The sequence below is a fragment of the Anneissia japonica genome, unplaced genomic scaffold (genome assembly GCF_011630105.1).
Source record: "Anneissia japonica isolate Jap-2015-1 unplaced genomic scaffold, ASM1163010v1 scaffold132672_len1043_cov211, whole genome shotgun sequence".
Classification (NCBI taxonomy): Eukaryota; Metazoa; Echinodermata; class Crinoidea; order Comatulida; family Comatulidae; genus Anneissia; species Anneissia japonica.
This window is the reverse complement of record NW_022698514.1, coordinates 1-1,043: the sequence shown is the minus strand read 5'-3', so window position 1 is coordinate 1,043 and position 1,043 is coordinate 1. Positions and strand designations below refer to the sequence as shown.

The 1,043-nt window shown below is 37.9% G+C and overlaps 1 protein-coding gene across 1 annotated transcript; it reads left to right on the top strand.

Moving 5' to 3' along the window:
• Positions 1 to 6: 6 nt before the first annotated feature.
• LOC117102671 (cystine/glutamate transporter-like) lies at positions 7 to 997 on the top strand. The gene is made up of 2 exons (XM_033243051.1): positions 7 to 509; positions 650 to 997. Exons 1-2 carry the CDS (start codon positions 11 to 13, stop codon positions 817 to 819), a joined length of 669 nt encoding a protein of 222 aa, XP_033098942.1. The 5' UTR covers positions 7 to 10; the 3' UTR covers positions 820 to 997.
• The last annotated feature ends 46 nt before the right edge of the window (positions 998 to 1,043 follow it).

Here is a 1,043-nt window from a genome sequence, read left to right as displayed (position 1 = left end):
AAACACGAAGATGGAACCTGTGACTGAGCCCCCGATCGTAGCCGCGCCTGAGAGTAATTTTAGCACAGTTAAGGAAGATAAAAATGCATCCAAACCTGTACATCTGGTTCGTCGACTTGGTCTGGCAGAATGTGTATCTATAACAGTTGGAACTGTTATAGGTTCTGGAATATTTATTTCTCCTCAAGGGACACTACTGAATACTGGTAGTCTGGGTGCATCTATGATTGTGTGGGCTCTGTGTGGTGTTCTATCGACTTTAGGTGCATTGAGCTACGGAGAGCTTGGCACTACGTTCACTAAATCTGGTGGAGATTACACATACCTTTTGGAGTCGTACGGACCTATGGTTGCCTTTTTACGTATCTGGACGTTTTTTGTGGCAGTTCGAACGGGATCAGTAGCCGTTGTGACTTTGACTGCCGCAACCTACCTTCAAAAAATATTTATACAAGATTGCCAAGATTTGCCCTATATATCAGTACGACTTTTTGCTGCAGTCATTATAGGTACGTTGACAATTCTCTTGATAGGCATGACAGTTGTCTTTTATTATTTATTACTATTATTATAATTATAAGCAGAGGTTTAGGTGTAGCCAATACATTATGTTTTCTACTGTGAGTGATTTTTTTTTCTTCAATTGTAGTTATAATTTTCTACCTGAATTGTGTCAGCGTTCCTTGGACAGCTCGTGTTCAGGTGATTCTAACTGTTGCAAAAGTTCTCGGAATAGTACTGATTATAATTACTGGCTTCGTTATTATTTGTAAAGGTAATATTTATACTTTCAGTAGTAGGCCCGTATGTTTTCAATAAAGACTAAAACTATTTGTAAAAGGTATAAGGATGTTCGAATTAAATTTGTCACAGTTTATTTTGTGTATTTTCATTTCATATATATCGTCATTTTAGCATCTCATTTTTAATAGGATACCGACAGTGGATGAGAAGTACTTGTATCGCGACTGACTCTGAAAAAACCATAAAACCATGACGATTGTCATCAATAACGAAAGGATAGGGCCGGAAGAAGCCTTAAC